Below are 22863 nucleotides of genomic sequence, written 5' to 3' on the forward strand. Positions count from 1 at the left end.
AGGGATCTGTGTCTGTCGTCTTAGAAGGTACGAATTTATTTGTGACATTAATTTTTCAATAGAAACAAATTAAAAACATAAGTAGGCATTAAAGTACAAGAATGCTTTACTTTAATAATGCAGATATATAAAATAAATAAAATCATAAGGCAGGATTCTAATCTCTTCACTGATCTGGGTTTACTGGCTGAATGGGCACGCGTTGCTTTCGCCACGAGTTCGGCCACGGGCGCAAGTGCTGATAAGTGATAATATGTACTTAACTGTTTTTTTTTCATTTTGTAAACACATATCACGCAGCACGCTCATACTGCAGAACGATTTCATATTATGAAACTTGATATTCTACTTTTTGTTCATATTTTGTGGTTATGAGTATAAATCACTAGATACATAGTAAAAAACAAAGTCGCTTTTTCTGTCCCTATGTCCCTATGTATGCTTAAATCTTTGAAACTACGCAACGGATTTTGATGCGGTTTTTTGTAATAGATAGAGTGATTCAAGAGGAAGGTTTTAATATATAATTTATTAGGTTTTAGACAAAGCGGGTGAAGCCGCGGGCGGAAAGCTAGTATACAATATGAATGGATACTATTTATCACGATTATCAGCACGATTCCCTTGATGGAGGGGGTAAGAACACAGAACTATCGAGAGTTCTGTGGGTAAGAATATGTACCTACATTATTTCAACTCAACGTAGCCTACGAAGGTTGATATCATTTATTATTTTTTAAAAGTAATAAAGACAACATTTTAAAAAGTGCAAGGCTTGCAATTTGCTGTCTTGTAATTTATCAATAATAAACATTACAAGTTATCAAGGTGATAGTTTTGAATATGAAAGGTAATAAAATAATATCGATATAAATGCAATGATTCATATAAAATTCCGAAAAGCGGTAATTCATATAAAATTCCAAAATAACATTTTTCAAAAGTTTTGTGAGATTGACGACTGAGACAAGACAACAACAGCACGATATAATATAATATTATTATAGTTGTGTAAGTTTTGGACCTCGAGTCGAACTTGCTAACCAGTAGATTAACGAGGCAGTCAAGTCGAAATTCATCTCTTGACTATTATAATATACAATGATTATTATCTATAATCTCTATAATGTTCGAAATAAATTTAGACAATTCTTTTACCAGTAGAAAGAAGAAAAGAAGATTATTCCTCAAGTACCTACAGAGACTTTTTCGTCTGTGATTATTAATATCCTTCTTGTTAATATCATACGGCACCGGTCAGCACGCAGCCAGTAAGCTCTATATTTTTTGATAAACCTTATAATTTAAATAAAACTTATTATTCTTGGTAGAAGTTAAGTTTCGCAAAAATTATACCAATTTAAAGTCCAAATCATCCGCTTTTATACAATTTTATTTAAATTTTAAAATTATAGTGCGGTGACATTTGCCCGCGGTCGCCATTTTTACGTCTGGCAATACAAGTATTTTTGTTAGCTGCATTTTGGTATCCGTAATGACTCGGCCACGCTCCCCTGGCTTTTAATTAAGACGAAGACTTGTTTATTATCTTTTTGCAAGCGCTATGTCGGTCTCGCGACGGTTTTTTAAGCTGGCGAATTAAAGAAATTAAAATGTTTCCCCATTTTAAGGGGAAGTGGCCGGAAATTGAAATAATTAAAAGCTTGTATATTTGATACTCGCTTTCTTTTCATTCGTGTACTGTACCTACTTTAAATGCGCTTGGTTGGATGAATGTGTCCTTGCCTATCCGTATTGAATTATAAGGGTAATCGTGGGGCAATTAACAAGAAATAATACGAAACCATTAAGTAAATGAAATGGGGAATTATAAAAAGAAGATACTACGTTAAATAGAAGGAAATTTTTTATCATATAAGACTCACCAGTGATGAACTTTAGTTTTTTAAAATTGCGAAAGAATAGAAAATTAGGAATTCGAACCTTAATTTGTATAGTATTATAATATTATCTGTACTTACTATGAATATAGTTGTTAGGTACATAATGTTAAGAAAATGTATGAAAAAAAAACGGTGAAGTTTTTGTCTTAGATGCTTATTTTGGTGCATAATACACCTATGTATTGCAGTAAGAAATACTTACTGCAATTAGTGTGACAAAGTACGACATGATACCTACATATGAAACTAATGTATAGAGTAATAGCACAGCATAATAGCATATCAATTACTAGTAGCTAGCTAGTAATAGTACCGTAATTTTGTCATAACAGCAAATTTTAGTTAGTTCATATTATTTTTTTTGATATGCAGTTTAGCAGCAAAAATCAAAACCGTATGAAACGCAGATGACGTCACGCAAATCTGCTAACCTTCCAAAAACCCGCCATAAATCATGTTCAACTAATACCAGAGATAAAAGAAAAGTCGTTGACTCCATTGTACAGCCTATTAATACTCGCTGTCGGTATGTTTATGGCAGTTGGCGGTTCGTGAGCTGTCTCATGGGAAATTAGACGATACAGCCAGACACGAGGAACACCCAATTTTGAAGTTTTAAAACGGAATTGCCAGTTTCAAATCCTTTTTTACGTAAATACTTAAGTAATTGGCGGTATTTTATGTGCTGTAAATTGTTTTTAGTGTTCTTGTGGTTTAAAGCTTTTACGGGATTAATATTATATCGTCTCAAGTAGACCGTATCATTGGTGTTACGTATTGTTAGTGAACTCAAAAGAAACATTTTTTTGTACATCCTAGTTAATTCAACAATTGTTTGTGCTTTAAAATTATTTTATAAAATAAGTAGGTAAAATAAGAATGATATATTGTACCTACCTATACATATACAGAACATTGACAAATATATTGAATTCGTTCAGCATAACAAAATAATAGCTACCAATGAATAACGTGCATATCCTTATTTCAAAAACGCACATAAAATATTGGATAGGCGATTCAAATAAATCATGGAAGTTTTTTTACAAACGTGCATAAAAAGCAAATATTGAACGCGCAAATAGACATGATATCCATCAAAACCGCGAAATAGGCGAATAAAAAAACATATCGCTTTCAGTAACTGTTATGTATATTTTATTCACGTATTTATTTTTCTATCGAGAACTGCATGTTCCTTTGATGTCATTTACTTCTAGCGTAGCTGCGGAAATGTGAAATGTTCGATACTAAGTAGCTGCCAAGGATTTGCTCAGTCCCTATTTATAAATAATTTGGAAAATCCAAAAGTGCACGCCTCATAATTTTTTTTTAAATAAATATTTATTAATTATTATTTTTGTTTATTTAATAACAATTAAACCACATCGAATCAGACCCTGAAAAATGAAAGGGTTCTATTCCTGAGCATACTCAAGCGTAAGAGAAAAAAACCGGCCAAGTGCGAGTCGGGCTCGCGCACAAAGGGTTCCGTAGCAGCAAATATAATAAATTACAGTTAAATCAACCTATCTCAAAAACTATAAGAGATACTTTGATCAAACCAAAAATCGTTGAAAGAGTTAATTAGCATGCATCACCTCTATTTTTTTTAGAATTTTATACCCCGTAGTTATAAAAATAGAGGGGGGGGGACATACTTTTTACGACTTTGAGAGCTGATATCTCAAAAACCGTTCACTTTAAGAAAAATGTTTTTTAGAAAACTTTATATCATTTTAAAAGACCTTTCCATTGATACCCCACACGGGTATGTACATCGAAAAAAAAATTTCATCCCTCAGTTACATGTATGGGGGGCCCCACCCCCAATTCTTTTTTTTACTATTTAGTGTCATATTTTTGTAGCGGTTCATACAACACATATTCCCATCAAATTTCATCACTGTAGTACTTATAGTTTCCGAGTAAATCGGCTGTGACAGACGGACAGACGGACAGACGGACAGACGGACATGACGAAACTATAAGGGTTCCGTTTTTGCCATTTTGGCTACGGAACCCTAAAAAAAGACTCGATTAGTAAAGTATTTCGGTCGCTATCGTGTTAACAAGAAAAAGGATCCGCACATACAGACACACGGACGTCCAAGACAGAACTTTTTTAAACTGTTTTTTAACTAGTTTAAATAACAAAAATCACATCAAAAATATCATGAACGTTAAAAATAGTGTTTTTTCTTAATATGTGTGTGTATGTATTATCTTACAAGTGCAATGTATGATACATAAAGACATTTTAAGTTTGAAAAATCAGATGTTTTGCGCGAAGTGACAGTAGTACCCACCTCAACGCTTCGCTTATGAGGCGTGCAAAAGCGTTTAAGTAAACAAATGTCGTTAATAATTGGCATTTCAAAGAATTTTAATTATCGAAAGTCTACTTCATAAAAATAAAAACACTCAAACAAATATAGTTAAGATGTTTCAGGTTTAACACACACACTACATTTTACGAAAAGAAATTCATCTTTACTGTATTTGTATGACAAAAGTATCCACAAATAGGTAAGCCGTAAGTTTAAAAGAAAGCAAAAAAAAACAAGATAATATTCACGGTTGAGGATATGCAGTATGCACACTTAAGTCTTCGGGGATTTTTCAGAAACTAATTTTTTATCACCGAGTGTTATTTATGTGCTACACCTAGCTTAAAATGATTCTAAAAAAATATCATAAGACGGATTCATCTGCGATTACTAAATAGAGCTGTAAGCATAAGAATAGGATATACCTAAGGTATAAATCAAAGCCAACGAAGCCGGGACAAACACTTAAACTTTATTTTAATAGCTTCACTTGTGAAATGGAGCATACAAAATTCCACATTTTATATGAGAAAATTCACTGTCAACATAATGATAAAACTTTATGAAACATGTGCTTTACCGAGTTCGATGATCGCAATTTTACAATTATAATATCAGTAATCGTTGCCTCCATTAAAAGCGTAACGGAAAATGACGAAGGGAAATAATTATTTCCTACCGGAGCGGATTTAATTTCGTGACGCGGTCTGCAATAAAAGCCAGTAATTAATCGCGTCGATGTTTTTTTTCTTAAATTAAAATTTCCGCCTAAATGTCTGTTTGGAATTGGCGGGAATTTGTTTATGTTATGACAGCTGCGATTTGAAAGATACTTTTTTTGTTACGTCATCAATAATTAGTGTAGGGGAGAACTTTTAACCTAACTGGGCATTGGCCGAGTCTCTATAATTAAGTAGAGTCACTAACAGAGAGAAGAAGAACTCATTTTATTCAAATCATTGAAACAAAAAGCAATTACTAATACATTCAAAGAGCACAGATTGTATTCTCCAGTGTTGCTAGCACAAAAATCCCGAGTTAACCAAATGGAATCGTATTACGATTTGCAGGGGCCATATAAAACCGTGACGCGCATCATCCGTGGATCTTGAATCCGAACACATTTCACCTGCCTACCCGCCGTAATATCGCTACAGCTACGGTACTTGCTTGCCTCTGTGGTACAAGTCATAGATGAAAGACCGACATCATAGTTAAATGAATGCTAATAATGTGTATTATTGGAAGTTATCCTTAAATTATAATATTTAAAAAGTCTTCATAACTTTCCAAGGGATAATTTGGACGAAATCTTTCACTATTTAGACTTTTATTTTTGTTCAATTTAAGTTTTGTAACTAACTAAAAATAAAATATTTAATAATTCTTTAACATTCCTTATTAAGTTTTTTGGAAATCACATACAATATAACAGATATTAAACAGTTGAACACTCTTTATAGTAATATTTTCGCTTTAAAAATTCCAAACCGCAGACTACAAATTGAGCCATACGTGGAAACGAAGTGAGCAGCGGATATGAGGTAGGGGCGGATATTGCAGGCACTCGCAGGTACATTCAGTTTCAGTGTAAACTGCCCGCATTTGGTTATGAATGTGCTGCCGATACACGATCCGATTGCGCACGTTTTATTTTTCTTTGCTGTGTAGACGCGGTTTAGTTTATTTTATTTTTTTAAATAAGTAGGTACATCGTACATACATCAAATGTAAAGAGCTAATAAAAAATGTGTGCGTGCACTAGTGTACACACGTAAGAAGTGAAACTTCTTTATGACCTTATTTTTCAAAAAATAATTTACTATATGCAACTTTACAGAAATACGTCGAATCACGCGTGGTAGGGATAAGAAAAAGATTTCGCGTAACGGAAAAATGTTACACTAAATTTTTTTCCAATCCCGATAAAGAAGTTTCACTTCAAAAAATGGAACTCATTACATAAAAAGAGTAACATGATAAAAAAATAATAATTTGAAATAATTAATTAGACTAAATGTTAGCTGTACTAAGGCTGTACTATTAACTATTCTGTGATGTTAGGTACCTACTATAGGTACCTATATCAATACAAGAATTATTTTTTATAGATACATATATTGTCTTACACAATTATTATGATAATATGCACAGACATGCATATTTTAGATAATATGGTTTAATTATAGTCAAGTTGTGTGAGCAGTCATGCATCAGTAGGAATTCTGCACGACAAAGTTCGATGACTATTACATCTAGAACTCGTTAGTTATAATATAACCATAGGATATATATATTATACTCTATCTAGACGGCCAGCGTGGTGCATCTACAGTGAGAATAAATATGAGCAGAAGATGATGCTGCTAAAAGTTGAACCAACCTACTAGATTTATAAAACTTATATATATTTGATTCTACTTTCCATTTTGTTAATGTTCAACACAATAACACTTTTATGCTGACAAATAAAAGCGTCGTTTACAGCTTTATAATTCAGTTATTTATTTCGAATTTGGGTTTACTGTAGGTTTGAGACCCTTCGATGTATAATCATAACCTTCATATTTTAACGATGATAAAATTTACAACCGGGCGGGTTATGATTCCTTATTCATTGTTAAGGAATAATGTGTTTTTTTAATGACGCCCTCGTGGCTTTCCTGATATGTAGAGTGTTTATACAAAATGTATTACGATCCGCCATGACTCCGTATGAGTAAAAATGTATGTTGTCTTGTATAACACACGTTCGTGAAAACCATGTTCTATATTATGTACACACTTAATAATGATTATATATACAATGGTTCATGTTTCGAAATAGCTTTCATAAATTACAATCAGATTTGTGTCATTTACCTAATACCTTGCTATAGGTCAACGGTCGGTTAAAAAACAATTTTGCCATAATTCTCGTGCACTCTACATTTTAGAGAGACAATAACACTTCACATGAATTTTCATCACATATTTCGTTTCTTTTAAGTTTGGACAAATAGGTACTCTTTTTTTTGCTTATAGGTAACCAATGCAAATATACCATTAATTTTTCAGACACATAAAGATCCATTTGACTGAATGGGCATGCAAATTTGTACATTTACGCTGTAACCAAAAATTTATACATATTCTATCAATAAGAATTCTTTTGCTTATGAACGTTCGTCTACTTATATTATGCAAGTGCATTACTTATATATTGTACTCTCATAATGGACGGACGAGTGGTGTTTTAAATACCATCCCGAGTTCAATTTACTTTGTACTTACAACTGTATTAAAATTTAAATATATATTTTCAGCAAATATTCCGAAACTCGCAACACTATCAATTCATGTCACCCACATCCACATTTATTAATAAAAATATATCATCACAAGAACCTATCAGCGCTGTGTTTTAACAAAAAATGGAACTTTTATAACACCCACTAAAACTTTTTTATGGTTGGCAACACTCGTAAAAGGTATAAATATAATATAACGCGGTAACTGACAGGGCTGGCGGGCTGTGCAATAATTTCCACGTTTTTGGCCATCCAAGAGTTGCCGTTTCGATTATAATTTATAGCTCAGAATGAGGGCTCACTGAGCGGTATAAAACCATAAATACTGTCATAAAATTGTTTGGCCCGTTTCGTAATCAGATCACGCTTGGCTTTCTGATAAAAACTCGGTACAATCGTAAACCGGCTGATAAAGAACTTATTGGGAATGGGATAGGTTTAATTGTCGGCAGTAAAGCATACAATAAAACAAATCTGACAGTAAAACTTTAGTAAGATGTAATCGTAAATAGTGAAAACAATTTATGTAGCTGGCAGCATCGTGGTGTTCATTTTTACTACGCCAAAGTGAGTGAATTTACAGAGCTCGTAAAATTGTTGATCTGATTTTTTCTTGGACTCGAACTAGTCTTACGAGTTACGAATAAGATGAGCCATTGATAATCTAAAAGCTATAGGCCGATACATCCTTGAAGTCTGTAGGCTAATACATATTATGATTTAATTTGCACGTGCGATTCATTTAATTAATTGAATTTGAAGAAAATGCGTTACATAGAAAATAACAAAAATAGCATGTTTGCATAATAAACTAAAATTATAACAAACTAGATTTCCGCCCGCGGCTTCGCCCGCGTTTTCAAAGGAAAACCCGCATAGTTCCCGTTCCCGTGGGATTTCCGGGATAAAACCTATCCTATTTACCGGGGTAAAAAGTAGCCTATATCCTTTCTCGGGTATCAAAATATCTCTATACCAAATTTCATGCAAATTGGTTCAGTAGTTAAGGCGTGATTGAGTAACAGACAGACAGACAGAGTTACTTTCGCATTTATAATATTAGTATGGATTATAAAAATATAATAATGTCATAAAGGTGTAAGTTCAAATTAACTTTGGTACTTTTGTTGTAAAAATACATACATATGTATTTTTACAACAAAAGTACCATTATAATATATAAGTATAATTACATAATTAGGATTGTCAGCAAAAAGTATCTTTGCCCGATTTCGCGTGCATAATAACTTTTGCTTATTTATGAAGCAAATTAAAGCACATTACTCAACATAATACGAATAGTAGGTTTATATATATCTATATCTTCTTATATGTACTCTCTATATTTAGGATAGATTTTAAAGTTTATTTTCCTGACGCAAATAAGATCACAAACTGTCTGATTTTAAAATTCACCAGTATTTCTAACTATAAAATCCTTATTATAAAACTATAATAAGACCTATCTTAATGTATGGCTGCGAGACTTGGACACTGACACAAAAAGAAGAAGACAAGCTCCTAGTTACTGAAAGAAAGATCCTAAGAAAGATGTTTGGGCCAGTGTTGACAGAAGAAGGGGTTTGGAGGAGGAGGAAAAACCTAGAACTTCAAGATCTAATGGCCGAGCCAAACGTCATAGGTGAGATTAAAGCCCAAAGACTCCGATGGCTCGGCCATGTGGAAAGAATGGGGGAAGATCGAGCAGCGAAACGAGCGTACCTGGGACAGCCATCTGGGCGCCGCCCGGTTGGACGTCCCAGGTACCGCTGGAAAGACGAAATTGCCAAAGACCTGCGCAGCCTCCAGATTGAAAACTGGCAAGAGATGGCGCAGGATAGAGTCAAATGGAGGCTCTTATTGTCGGAGGCCAAGACTCACTTTGGGTCCCTGCGCCACTCTAGTAAGTAAGTAAGTATTTCTAACTATCCTTCATTGTCCTGGGGCTACGGGCAGCGCTGGGTCAGCAGCTAGTATGGAGGCGTAATGTTTTCCTTCGCTTACTAAAATGTGTAAATTCGCATCGCTGCTCCATAACGAGCGGTTTGTACTAAAAGCCTGAGTAGTTTTATCCATTTTCCCTTACAAGGGATAAAACAGATTACAATTCAACTATAGAAGGTTTGTTTCAAAAAAGTAGTAAGTACGTACTTGTTCATGAATGTGTTTTAAAACTTGGATATTATGATGGATGAATGGATGGATGTTTGTTACTCTTACACGCAAATACTACTGAACCGATTACATTGAAATTTGGTATGTAGGCAGCTGAAGACCCAGAATAAGACATAATATCCCGGAAATCCCACAGGAACGGGAACTATTCTCTTTGAAAACGCTGGCGAAGCCGCGGGTGGAAATCTACCTAAGTAAATAAATTCTTTATAACAACATTTTTGTCAACACTTTCTAGTACAGGTAGGTTAAAAACTGTCTGTCAGAAGCATATAAAATAATTTCATCGATAAACAATTTTATAACTATTTGCGTTCGCATTCTACTAAACAAACACAATTTAAATTCCTGACTCTTAACATTTTGTGTAAATAGACAGAAATCCACAGAGAGAAGCGTTATTGGTGCGTTTTTTGCATCTCCGTCAAAGCGCTTTCATATTTCAAGTCAGATAGTCGTAATCTAAAACGCCGAAAAATAAACAGGTTTGAAGGTTGACGGCTGAAAGAGTTGTGCTAACGAGGATGTAGCTGAGTGCATCGGATGCTGGGCTCAAAGACAGCCCCCTACTATGTGTTGCGTTTAGAAAAGTGAGTTTATCAATAAACTGAGACGAGATACTTTCTAGTCATATTTCTTTAGGTTTGGTAGCTTCGGCACGAATTGAGCCACCGCTACTACAGAAGATCAGCGTTAAATATTAGCATGTGAACGATACTATGTTGTTGTAACTATCGAGATCAAACCATTAAAACCAATCTTGATAAAACATTACAAAGGGTTTGCTACTTTATTATTTTGTAATTTGACCAATTGAAATGTTCAATATAAAGTTAATTGCATGTTAAATAAAATTTTAAAGAACCTACCTTAAATACTGAAACTAATTTCTCTCTAGTATGGCTGTCTAGTTTCATTGTAATATTCAGAGTAAATTAAATAGAGCATAAATCACAGATAAAACTAATATTAATTAAATGAAAAAATAGACTCAAAAATTAGCTTTTATTTGTCGTAAAGCACAAAAATACAACTATTTAGACATTAATTTAGATAGCAATTTATCGACAGGAGAGCAGTTCGATGAATAAAATATGGTATTAAATTTTTCTTAATCAATTTAATGCGGAATCATGGTAGGGTTGTACAGCTTAAGACACCGTGCAACCGACGATCTCAGAGACTCAGATCCAGGCGGTACTTAGTGATAATCTGCTGTACACGATAGGGCTGCCAACGTTGGAAATTTAAATACAATAATTATTTTAAAATTAATTACTCTGTGTTGAAAACAACTTTAAATTAGAGCTCTGAGTATTAAGGATTGTAGGACAATTTAAATTCTTTATTACTTATATATGCGTTTTTATCATTTTCGTTTATAGGAAGACAATATAGCTGTAGGTATAATAGTATCTAAGTTATATCAGTCAGAGAGTCAGAGTAAGTAAAGTCAGTCATTTGAGAAATGTATAAGTACGTAATGTTATGCGTAATGAAAGCGTTTGAAATAAGTTTGCAAATATCAGACTACAGTTTTAGAAATAAAAGGGCATGCTAATTGATCCACATATTCTTCCTGCATAATGGTAAAAAAGCAGATTACCTATTATTACTTATTATGCTTTTTACACGCTTTATATTAGCTTCACCTGTATGTTTGTATGTTTGTAACCGACTTCTTTGGGCGCGATTTTGACCCACTTTAAACGGCCAGATTTCGTTCAAACTTTGTAGATTTATTGAGGACCAATGACAATACAATAATTTGATAAAATTATTCCATTTTTTAGTTCGGTTTCTATAAAAAGCGTGTTTTTTAGTTTTTTTTAAACTATTATTATTTATTCAGAAATCCCATTGGATTATTTGGATAATTCTTTGTACTGAAATAAATGTATTAGTTTTTTATGTGAATTTAAGATCTGACAATATATAAACTGCAATAATATATTTTTTATTAATTTAATAATTGTGGTGACCCTATATTATGATAGAGCGCATTAAAAATCTGTGTTGAGTCAACAAGTCTGACGCAGCACTGATCGTCTAGCTCTCGCAACGCGTCTTCAACTGTGTGCACGTACCTATTAATAGGTATAGTGTGTACGCGGCTTTAGGATTATGTTATCTGTACCACAGACCAATAATAATATACTACGTATACATCTGTACATAATTGCTCCGAGATCTGTACTAATAAAATAAAGGTAATATCTAATTAAAAAAATAATGTAAAGATTGCTTGACTCTGGCAAATAGAAATATCATCTTGCTATGATGAAAGAAAAAAAAGACAATATAAAGAGGGAAAAAGTTAATTTTTGTAGACATCGAAACAAAAAAAAATGTGAGATAACTCAAATATATTAAGCAGATTTTGAAATTTCTTGCAATGCAGGAGACACTTACATTACCTGTACTTGTATAGAAATTAATAAGATTTTCCGATTTTCCCCGGAACGATTACGACTTAAGATTTCATCAATTTTAATTATTTTTGACCAAAACTATCTCGCTACGTTTGTTAGATGTCATTAAAGTAGTGCTACCAAAATCTAATTATATTTTCTTTGCTAAGCTATTATCTAGCTACTATATCTACTACAACTATCTGAATTTCATAAAATATCTATATAATATTATATCTTAGCTCTCTAGCTAGCAAATAAGAGCGAATTCTTTGAAGCTTCTTTTAAAGTTTAATGGTTGTAAGATTTAATTATTTTCATTCCTAGTGGCCAGTGGACTGTACAAGAGAAATGTTCCGGTGTCCGTCAGTCTCCTGAACTTTGCTTTTTTGTTTTTTATCTTATCCGTGACTTTTGCTTTTAAATTTAAGATAATAATTTGTAGACTCTTCTAGTAGATATTTTTTACCTAAAATTTTGGAAATAAATTTTTTACCTACTATGTAGTACCTATGTACTACCGCTACCTTCTACTTTACATGCCCTATATATTTATAGGACATCAGCTGATCATCAGTCCATCGTTACCAGTCGCCAGCTGACGTTTTGATATATAGAGGTACATATATTCCCATTAACGTATCATCTGACAATTATTTATGTTAAAAGGAATGGCTGGAAAACTTTATTTTCAGGAATTTGGAGGTCACCACTTTTGGAATTTGGAGGGACATTCTGTGCCACTGCTCAACCCAGAGCAGCAAGTGACTGAGCTGATCAGGATCATAATGATATAATATATACCTGAACCATTGTACAAAGTATCAGCAGGTAAGAAATGATTGACCAAGTTTGCGCCTAGTTTGCAGAATAATATATTCACAAATCTTAGATTTGTAATACATTTTGTTTACAACTGTTTAAAATAGGTTATGAATTGGTATATGTGATGTTTTCAAATTATTTACAAGCTTAGTTGTAAAGGTTTGTAAAATGTAACGTATTTGTTTCCAGCTGCATGTTTAACAATAAATAAAGGTTATATATTTGAACGCATAAATCCTACACGCCATAAATATTACACGCAATACGCATAAATGCCATTAGTATTTACGCATCAGGTATTAATATCAACTTGTCGCACAGGGTAATGATTCCCCTGGCGAGGGGATCACAAAAACGGTGATTTGATTGCACTCCCATGCAACACTCAGGAGGGACGTATGTAGGTCACCTAAATATGCCCTTGCCAGGGTAAATGCCACAATTAATGCCCATCCGGCAAATTATTTTAAAATAAGACGATTATTTTTTACTAATTTATTTGTAAAGGACTTAGTTGAGTAATGGTTGATATCCTACGAATATTATAAATGCGAAAATTTGTGTGAGGATGTGTGTGTGTTTGTTACTCTTTCACGCAAATACCACTGAACCGATTACAATGAAATTTAGCACACATATAGAGGGTAACTTGGATTAACACATAGGATAGGTTTTATCCCGCGGAAACGGGAACTATGCGGGTTTTCCTTTGAAAACGCGGGCGAAGCCGCGGGCGGAAATCTAGTATTTTATAAAGAACCATATTAAACACGTACTTAATAACAAAATGTTTTTATGAATGCTCAAAGCTGCACTAATTTTGAATGGACTATCCTTAATGCATATGAATTACTTCATTTTCATTGAATAAAGTCCTCTGTTGGTTTAAATTAGCTTAAAGAATAACGATAATTGCAATTGTCTCACGAAACGTGATGCTATTATTTGAAAATGTCTGTGTATTTGGAACATTTTAGTTGGACAGAAAATTGGGATTCATTTTAAATAGAGTTATAATAATAATATTCTAGATACTAACAATAACCGTAAAATAGACGAAAAGGTTTTCAAAGCTGGTAACGTCTAATTATGCGTGTAATCTTGTTAAAATGAGTACTTGTATTATTTTCTTTCTTAACAATAATTAGATATTGTATAATATAACACAGTATCTTTATCCATCAATAAATTTAATATAGCATAGAGTACATACATCTTAATAGAAATTTCTATCCAAAAATAGTGAAAGAAATACAATAGAAATTGGACAAAGGTCTTTCATCTTTCATTATTTTCATCGTCAATGCAAAGAAAACTTGAATATGATCAATTTATCTGTATTTTTCCAGCCGATTTCACTTTCCTCGACGTTATATTTGAATTAATGGATAGGTATTTCGTTATTCTACATGCCTGAACATTCTTAATAAAGCCAGACGTACCGTGTCATCGATCCAAATATACAATATGTATCTAACGAGTAACGACTATGTTGTAAGCAATTATTTTATTTGTAAACTTTTAACGAGAGTGCATTGTTTGAACTTAGATTGGCATTATTGTTGTATCAGATAAATAAATGTGTTAGAATTTGTATAAGGTACATCTTTTAAATTATGAAAATGTAATCTATTTGTAACCATTTGGTAAACATGTATATTGTATATGAATGGAATCTCGATAACCTGTATTTTTGTATGATTTTTCTTATATTTTAACTATAAAAAGTAAGTATATTTTCAACGATAACCATTATAGTATATTTAATAGCATTTAACCTTTTAGATAAAATGGGTCACCTTATAAAATAAATAATAAAGATTTACCTACAAAAAGTAATTTTATTTATTTCCTCAGTATTTGTAAGAAAGTGTAAGCCTTGTTAGCTATTTTAATGAAAGTTTTTAATTTTCATTATAAAATATAATATAAGTTGCAGGAAGAGGATAACTTCGGGCATTTTACCTTGCTCTACAAGGCGAATAGGCCGTAACCCACTGCAGGGGTCTACAAAACTGCGCAATTGCAGCCTCCACGTGGCATAGTTCGTTCACCCTAATTTCTGACAGCTCTTTAAACTGTTTTAAAGCCTATTCCAATAGCATTAAGTCGATTTTTGCATCATTATACCCTTCCGTGTTATAATATTACCAAGTAAATTACTTCCTCGCTTTACGATTTTAATCTCTTCTGCTTCGGAATAAAAACCAAAACAAAAGCGTGTATCAATTTGTTATTCTTAAAGAATGAAGGGTTGATTCTTTATAGCAATATGGACTTTATTCGTAATACGCTATGATGCATTTTATGATTAACATCGCAATTATTTGCGACGCAAAAGTTGACGTCATGACGTTTTCATGTAAATAAACCATACAAGTTCCATAATATTTAGGTCGTTGCAAAAATGTGTTTATAATGCAAAATGTATGTGTAAAGAGCTTGTTATCCAATTAATTTTGGCGGAAACGAGTGTGTTTTCAGATTTCAATGGGGCTCAATGGCATACTTATATGCATGAATTTTTGATGTACTCTTATAGCATATTTTCGTTCGATACATTGATTCATTATTGCTACAATTTGTTGTTTTCGTATTTACTTTGTAACATTTAAAATTGGTTTACAGTATTTCATTAACTTTGACGATGACGTTAGATTATTGAGAAAAATTAAATAGGTAATTGGAAAAGTGTGTACATTTAATTCACTTTAAAAAAGGCGTGGTAAGTGATATTGGATTCTTAAATTCTCATAACATTCTTTACTCATTACTTAGTTGTTGAAACTACAGTAAATTAGTTTCAGATTGAGTTTAATCTCAACTTTGATTTAAGGTTAAATAAAAAACGAAATTCTTTATTCTCGTATATTTCTCAAAATCCATTCCATATACTTTCTCAAATCTATATAAAGACTATATGACAAACTGCATCCAATTTTTTGGGATAATATCCCATATTGTACATATCTTGGAAGATTATTGTATATTTCTCGAAGCACTAAAGGGCTTCCAGAGTTTCCTATACATGTGTCGTTATAAATATCAATTGTACAGATCGATTTGTCCAAAGTCATAGTTTGGTTCTTTTGTCTGAAAGAAAATATATGTATGTATTAACTAGATTTCCGCCCGCGGCTTCGCCCGCGTATTCAAAGGAAAACCCGCATAGTTCCCGTTCCCGTGGGATTTCCGGGATAAAACCTATCCTATGTGTTAATCCAAGTTCCCTCTATATGTGTGCTAAATTTCATTGTAATCGGTTCAGTAGTTTTTACGTGAAAGAGTAACAAACATCCATACATCCATACATCCATACATCCTTACATCCATACATCCATACAAACTTTCGCCTTTATAATAGTATTAAGATTAAGATTAAAGTTATTTATACCACAAATAGTATATCTATACTACCGTAACTTAATAGTCGGAAATTATCTGTACGAATACATCGATAAGTAATGATTAATGAATATGATATATCTTAGGTAGAAACAGTTTAGAATTGAAAATAAAATCTTAGAAAATTTTCAATCGATCCGAAAAATAAAAACAGGACACGCTATCACATGCATAAGTTTATTTTATGTTTTTTTAATTCGTGTAATTTTGTCCTGCGTTATGTGTAATTTTTGTTATTTACCCAGTTTACAATTAATAATACCAGTTAATAAAAATTATACTTACTCGTTATAATTACAAATATCTTCAACCAGAACAAAAGATCGTAACATTGTTTCAGCGTTTCCCCAACCAAGAACAGTTCCTCGCTCATGGTATATTTCTTTGTTGAGCAGTTCTGGAGTATTCGGTAGACAGACTGGTATAGAATCCGCTGAAATATTTTTATAATACTAACATAACATATTATAGTATTTGTTACGCTCAAAGATCGAAAATGCTCATAGAGCGAAAAAATTGTTCACAACGCTTTGTGGTCACAGTGAAAAAGTATAAATTACGAAGATACACGGAATTTGTGTAATAATATAGTCTGTATATTTTTTTCTGTATATTAATATTTCTAATGAAAATATTCGCTACGCGTTGTGGTATCAAAAAAAATCTTGTCGTGGCAATTAAGAATAGCCATAACGCGTTCTGTAATTCTTTACACATACCTAATACGATGGACACACATTTATTACATGAAACAAGTTTCATTAAAAAAGTAAATTCTTAATAAATTATGTAAGAATATGTAGGTAATTGTATTTCTTACTGTAATTGAAATTGATGTCTTCACTCAGGTACAATAGAGCAATGTTATCTTTTAGTAGAGGCAATTGAAAATTTTCGTGGAGGATAATTTTTGAGACTGAAATATCCTGAAATATAAATGAGTTCGATATTTATATATGTACTAGCTGCTCCGCGCGGTTTCACCCCCGTGGCTCCACTCCTGTTGCCCGTAGCGTGATGAAATATAGCCTATAACCTTCCTCGATAAATGGGCTATCGAACACCGAAAGAATTTTTCAAATCGGACCAGTAGTTCCCGAGATTAGTGCGTTCAAACAAACAAACAAACAAACTCTTCAGCTTTATAATATTAGTATAGATTTCTAAAAATTGTATGGAATACTTACAAGAAATATAACGATCTTTGTAAAATATAATGTAGCATATTTTATTGATTTAATTAATTGATTTATTAATCTGGAATATTAAGTTTTTTTCAATATAAGTAAGAAGGTGTAATGTACCATGTGAACTATTGCAATAAAATGCCTCATTAACTTAATAATATATTATGTCGCAGAAATCTGGTGAATCTGCTCTTTGATTGAATAACTAGCGCGTTCATTGTAATTATATTACTTTTTTTTTTTTTTTTTATTGGTAATAGGGAAGCGCTTGACCACAATCTCGCCTGATGTTAAGCTGAGATGTGGCCTAAGATGGAACGCGCTTCCCTAGAAGGTACCTGTTCACTCTACGCTTGAAGACCCCCATATTGTACTCGTCGGGGAACACAGACTCAGGAAGCATGTTCCAGTCCCTCGCGGTTCGGATAAAGAATGTGGAACCAAACCGCTTAGTCCGGGTACATGGAACGTCCACCATATGGCGATGCCTAGAGTCTGTGCGCCTCGACTATCGATAGAAGAACGGGGATGGCGGAACGATATCGTGCAGTTCCGCAGCGCACTCTCCAAAGTGTATCCGATAGAAGACCGATAAGCTGGCCACTCTGCGGCGGTGACCGAGGCTCTGGAGCTTTTTGCCTACTTGGTCATCGTCGTTTATGAGCCTCTTGGCACGCCTCTCTATCGCCTCAAGCGCCTCCAGCTGGTACTTGGCGGAACCGTCCCAGAGGTGAGAGCAGTATTCCATGCACGATCGGACTTGTGCTTGATAAAGGTTGAGCAACTGTCCCGGGCTGAAATACTGTCTCACCTTCGCCAGAATTCCAAGCTTTTTTGAGGCTACTTGGGCTTTTGATTCAATGAAGGAACCAAAGTTCAGAGTAGGCGTTAAGGTGATACCAAGAAGCTCGAGGTGGTTAGTTATCGGCACGGATACACCTTGGAAATTCGGAGTCAGGTGGAATGGACTCCGTTTAGCGGAGAATAGACACGCCTGGGTCTTAGACGCATTGAACTTGACCAGATTGGCATCGCCCCAGTCGGAGACCGCCTGTAAGGACAAGTTCATGCGTTCAACCATCGCCTCCCGTAGAGACTGAATTTGTGCCGTACTGGCTCGCGCGCTGGATACATATCTCTCCACAACAGTGCTATCGTCTGCGTACCCATAGATACCGGGTTTCAGCAGATCGTTGATGTGTAGCAGGAAGAGTGTTGCGGAGAGAACTGATCCCTGAGGGACTCCGGCATTTATAGCCATTTGGTCGGACGAGCAGCCGTCAACGACTACCCGGAGCGACCGGTCCCTCAGAAAATCTGAGATCCAGGCGCAGAGACCAGTTGGCAGACCGTAGGATGGAAGCTTGCCAATAAGACTATCATGCCAGACCCTATCGAAGGCCTTTGAGATATCAAGGGAGACAGCAAGTGCCTCACCATGATTCTCGATGGCCTCGCTCCAGATGTAGGTGGCGTACGCTAGAAGATCCCCAGTGGACCGGTTTCGGCGGAACCCGTATTGACGGTCACTGAGGAGGTCGTTTGCTTCTAGGTGTGCCAGGAGCCGGCTGTTCAGTACACGTTCCATAGTCTTACAGAGTATGGACGTGACTGAAATTGGCCTGTAGTTTGAAGGATCGGCACGACTGCCTTTTTTGGGCACAGGCTGCACGTTGGCAAGTTTCCATGATTTCGGAACTATTCCAGTCGTCAACGAAAGGCGAAAGAGGCGTGTCAAAACAGGAGCACACTAGCTGTGTCCTGCAGTTTTACTCCACTGCTGTTGGATGATGATGTCCCGTGATGATATATAACCTATAGCCTTCCTCGATAAATGGGCTATCTAACACCGAGATAATTTTTCAAATAGGATCAGTAGTTTCTGAGATTAGCGCTTTCAACAAACAAACAAATTCTTCAGCTTTATAATATTAGTACATATAAGGATATGTATATAGTGATGATTATTAATTATTATACTAATTTACCTGGCTGTTATTTTTGCAGTCAATAAAGGGTTGTTCACCCACACAGTCTAATTCTGTACGAAGGTCGTATTCCCCAATACGTACTGTAATATCTTTGTTTATAACACAATTTGCAGATGTGAGAATGTGCTTTGAGTTAATTATAGTGCCAGTACATAGAAATTTGAGCGGTTCTGTAAAATTATATTGAGATTGTTTAGTATGGAAATAATTACTTAGGTATTTAAAAATAATTTTACTTAGGCTTGAGTGTGATCTAAAAAATATTGTATGAGTGATCATTACATAGATTAATAAGTATAGGATATAGAAAATTATGTAACTACTTTCAGTTTATAGGACTTATTTTACAAAATAAACATGATTCTTTGATTTAAATTATACTATCGTACATCTTGAAGTATGAAATGTTGTTTTTTTAAGTTTTATAGTTGTAGAGCATCAATCACGGTGGTAGTAGCCAATTAGTAAACGATGTTTCCATTTTAGTTTGAGTAGTCATTTCTGGAAAAAATGCTAGACATGCACGTACCTATGCTAAACATATTATGGGCCCTCTTCACATTGAGCAGCGTTGGGCGAGTAGACTGTAGAGTGTAGAGGCAATAACTATAGAGTAGCCTTATACATTACGTTTAAATTGTTCTAAACGTTCCAATTGTTACCATTTTTCTAGGTCAAGACCATTTATTATATTGCACAATCCATACATAGGTATAATAAATCTGTAGAAGGGTCAATTCTGTACATTGAAAATATTGAAAAAATAAATAGCAGGGGGTGTTACTGGATCGATACCAAACCCAAATATGTGATGAAAAAATTTTTGTCTGTCTGTATGTGAAGACATCACGTGAAAACTAACAGTTCGATTTCGATGAAACTTGGTATAATTATACCTTATTATCCTGGGCGTAAAATAGGATACTTTTTATCCTGGAAAAATACGTAGGAAAAAAATTACTTACTTAATCTTAATTTTTCAGTTTTATCCATAGACGTTGTTCTGTAGAACCGCGAACGCACGTTGCGTATTATTATAGCCTAGCCGTATTTGGGTCCAATAGATATTTATAAGATGTCATTGTCAGAGTTAATCAAAATGGAGACCATCCACGCGAAGACCGACATCCGCGCGGACGGAGTCGCGGGCGGAAGCTATATATATATAAGAAGTTTCTAGAACTTACTAGAATTTTCAAATATGGCGGCCATCCATGTATATTCGTCTAGACCAGGATTCCGTCCAGGGATGTTACGGTCTTCATTAATATATCCACATTTATTGGGCAAAAGTTTTAACTTTTCTTGTAATAGGTTATTGTCGTCTTGTAAATCTGAACAGCAGACCTGAATATTTGAAAGGTTTAAAAAAATATAAAAAATCGTAAACGACCTATTGATCACATTCGATTGAATTTTTTCTACGTTACAAACTCAAACTCAAACTCAAACATTTATTTATTCAATTAGACTTCTTTTAGAAGCACTTTCGAATCGTCAATACATATTTTTAACAATTACCACCGATTCGGAAAACAGTAATGGAGAGATTAAATTTTTATGAGTTAAAATAGTATAAATATAAATCAAACTTGAACATTAAAAATAGCTATATTGCCTATTGTATCTAGCTAAAATTTCTAGCATAAAAAAATATGATTAAGGAATTCATAATATCTGTCAATTAAAATATTTTTCCACTAATTCATTACTTTAAGGCATTTTCTGTGCCAAATTTCCAACCAAAGTTTCTAAAAAGCTTCAGTTCTGAAAACTATTGCTTAAGTTCTGTACAAGAAAACTATATTTATAATAAAACCTACCTTATGTATTTTATTAGCACCTTCATATTCAGTACCACAATAAGCCTCACGGATCTGTATTCTGGCATCGGCATATACCGTCGCGTTTTTGATTAGATTCATAGCTTCTGGGCATGACTTGTAGTGTATGCAATTTGTGCATTGTTCTGAAATAAAATAAAACTATATTATATTTTATTATAGGTAGGGTAACAATAAGTATATGGCTAAAGGGTGCTTTAAAACTTATTCGAGGCATGGTTTGTAAATGACCAATAGTATCGCTTCAAACTTCAAACGAAATGAAGCAATATTATGATTGGTTATTTACAAACACATTCCTCGCTACACATCCTCTCACATTATTGGTGGATACGTCCATAATCGTAACGTGACAAAAATCTGATAAAAATGCTTTTATAAATATAAATATTTAATTTATGACTAGTGGAAGGACAAATCAATAATTTTATTAATTATGTTGAATATAACAACAATGTTCACTTATATTATGACGTTGTAAAGTGGGCTCTACCATTTTAGTTCCATCGTATAAATCACAGATGGTTTGCACGATCTCTATCGTAAAAAAATGTTTTCAAGGTACATACAAGAATGATTCATTTTTTAAGAATGCTTAAAATAAAAAGTATGATTAACAATTTAGATTACCTATGATTATAATTTTAATCAGACATTAAGTTTTATGTTCTAGTAATATTAATAATTATAAGTGATATGCATATTCATAAAATATAAGCGTTGATAAAAACATGTTTTATTTGAATTTTAATAGGCTGTCACAAGATATAAATGATTATGGCCTATATTTACAATTATTTATTATCTTTCTTACGACTCTCACAATGCAGTCTCAAATGCAGTCTAATACAATTAGACTGCATTTATCATAATAAAATATACATGGGACAAAACTACATTTCGACATAAAAATAACGATATCATCCCTATACGTGGAAGGAACACTTTAAATAATTACGAAAAAAACGTAGGTACAATACGATTTGAAATCCTTCATTTTTGGGAAAGTCGGTTAAACCATCCACTGTTAAGAAATATAATAGGTATGTAGTTTCTTAGTTCTATACTATTTATCTATTTTTTTTAGTAAATAGGTAGGTAGTTACAAAGGTAAGTACGGTACTTACTGGAAGAAATAACATGTAACACTTGTAACACTAGAATAAAACTTATTAAAATCATTTTTAATCTTGGAGATGATATCACTACTGAGGTCAGATATCGAATGTTAAATTATTTGTTTTTCCTGCTATTATATATTTATATTAAATTTTGCACGCCTCATAAGCGAAGCGTTGAGGTGGGTACTACTGTCACTTCGCGCAAAACATCTGATTTTTCAAACTTAAAATGTCTTTATGTATCATACATTGCACTTGTAAGATAATACATACACACACATATTAAGAAAAAACACTATTTTTAACATTCATGATATTTTTGATGTCATTTTTGTTATTTAAACTAGTTAAAAAACAGTTTAAAAAAGTTCTGTCTTGGA

The 22863-nt window shown here is 33.5% G+C and overlaps 1 protein-coding gene across 1 annotated transcript in view; it reads right to left on the bottom strand.

Annotated features, from left to right (window-relative positions):
• The window catches only part of LOC149902032 (uncharacterized), a 30920-nt gene extending 8351 nt beyond the window's left edge, over positions 1–22569 (bottom strand). The window contains exons 1-3 of the mRNA XM_090110961.1: positions 22490–22569; positions 21342–21487; positions 20706–20865 (exon numbers count right to left, since the gene is read on the bottom strand). Of these exons, the coding sequence (XP_089967087.1) occupies positions 20706–20865; positions 21342–21487; positions 22490–22544 (361 nt within the window). The 5' untranslated portion in view covers positions 22545–22569. The remainder of the gene's footprint in view (positions 1–20705; positions 20866–21341; positions 21488–22489) is intronic.
• Between the last annotated feature and the right edge of the window lie 294 nt (positions 22570–22863).

This window comes from Colias eurytheme, chromosome 16, assembly GCF_061535395.1.
Source record: "Colias eurytheme isolate Ceu_HAF_F1 chromosome 16, ilColEury1 Martin Lab GWU primary, whole genome shotgun sequence".
NCBI classification, from domain to species: Eukaryota; Metazoa; Arthropoda; class Insecta; order Lepidoptera; family Pieridae; genus Colias; species Colias eurytheme.